This window comes from Anarrhichthys ocellatus, unplaced genomic scaffold, assembly GCF_004355925.1.
Source record: "Anarrhichthys ocellatus isolate YVR2014 unplaced genomic scaffold, GSC_Weel_1.0 scaffold5691, whole genome shotgun sequence".
Classification (NCBI taxonomy): domain Eukaryota; kingdom Metazoa; phylum Chordata; class Actinopteri; order Perciformes; family Anarhichadidae; genus Anarrhichthys; species Anarrhichthys ocellatus.
The window spans coordinates 1-1,014 of record NW_022285665.1 but is presented as its reverse complement, the minus strand read 5'-3'; the positions used below and the strand labels follow the sequence as shown (position 1 = coordinate 1,014).

The following is a 1,014-nucleotide window of genomic DNA, read 5'->3' as shown; positions in this document are numbered from 1 at the left end:
AGGTAGGTGTGTGTGTAGGTGTGTGTGAGTGTAGGTAGGTGTGTGTGAGTGAGTGTGTGAGTGTAGGTAGGTGTGTGTGTGCGAGGGTGTGTAGGTGTGTGTGTGTGTGCGTGCATGTGTGTGTGTGTGTGTGTACACACCACTCCTATCAGGTACGGGCTCCCTGCGTCTCCCAGTAGATGTGAGATGACGATCTGAAACGCTTCGGCTGTGGAGCGACGAGTCGGAGGAACGACGTACTGAGAACAAAGTTTACTTTATTTATTCATCAGATACACAAATATAAATGTTAAATACAATAATATTCATATATATTTATATAAATATATTTATAATAATGAAATAATAATAATTAAAAAATTACAATTAAAAAAATATTTAATAACAACACTAAAATAAATCAGTGAAGAAGTAGAAGAGGACATAAGTCAGTGTGTAATAAGAAGAGATTTAAGGGAATGTTGACATCTCACTCCTTCATAAACACTGAACACTGGTCCTTTAAGAGCCGTGGTACGTCTCCAGAGAGGACAGACAGAAGGTCTCCTCACCAGCAGTATATCAGCCACGATGGCCCAGTTCATGGAGAGGAAGGTCTCTCCGAGGAAGATGAAGGCCTGAGAGGACGGACGGGAAACATCAGCACCATTTCATCTGGTTTCATACCTCTAGTGATTCATGCTCCGGCTGAAGCTCCTGAGAGACTCACGTATGTGGCGATGGTGCTGGCCTGAGCGAAGAAGATGGCGAGGTAGAGGAAGGGAGCCGAGAGGAGCAGCCCGGCGGCGCAGACCAGCGGGTCGGCTCGGTCCGTCCTCGTCCTCAGACGCCGACTCAGCTGCACGCCGCTGGCCACGCCCAGCACACCTGACACGCAGGTGATCGCCCCGAAGATCAGACTGTGGGAGGAGAAACACAGCGTCAGGACCACAGAGTGTAGAAGTGGACGTAGTCGTGATGTCTCTCGCTGGACTGAGGAGTGACGTAGAGACGGCGTATACGTCTCTGGTAGAG

The 1,014-nt window shown here is 48.2% G+C and overlaps 1 protein-coding gene across 1 annotated transcript in view; it reads right to left on the bottom strand.

Moving 5' to 3' along the window:
* LOC116379981 (protein spinster homolog 1-like) overlaps window positions 1-1,009 on the bottom strand; it is a gene marked incomplete at its 5' end in the record, with an annotated part of 2,429 nt that extends 1,420 nt beyond the window's left edge. The window contains 3 exons of the mRNA XM_031841936.1: window positions 141-239; window positions 552-617; window positions 710-1,009. Coding sequence (XP_031697796.1) covers window positions 141-239; window positions 552-617; window positions 710-1,009 — 465 coding nt within the window. The remainder of the gene's footprint in view (window positions 1-140; window positions 240-551; window positions 618-709) is intronic.
* Between the last annotated feature and the right edge of the window lie 5 nt (window positions 1,010-1,014).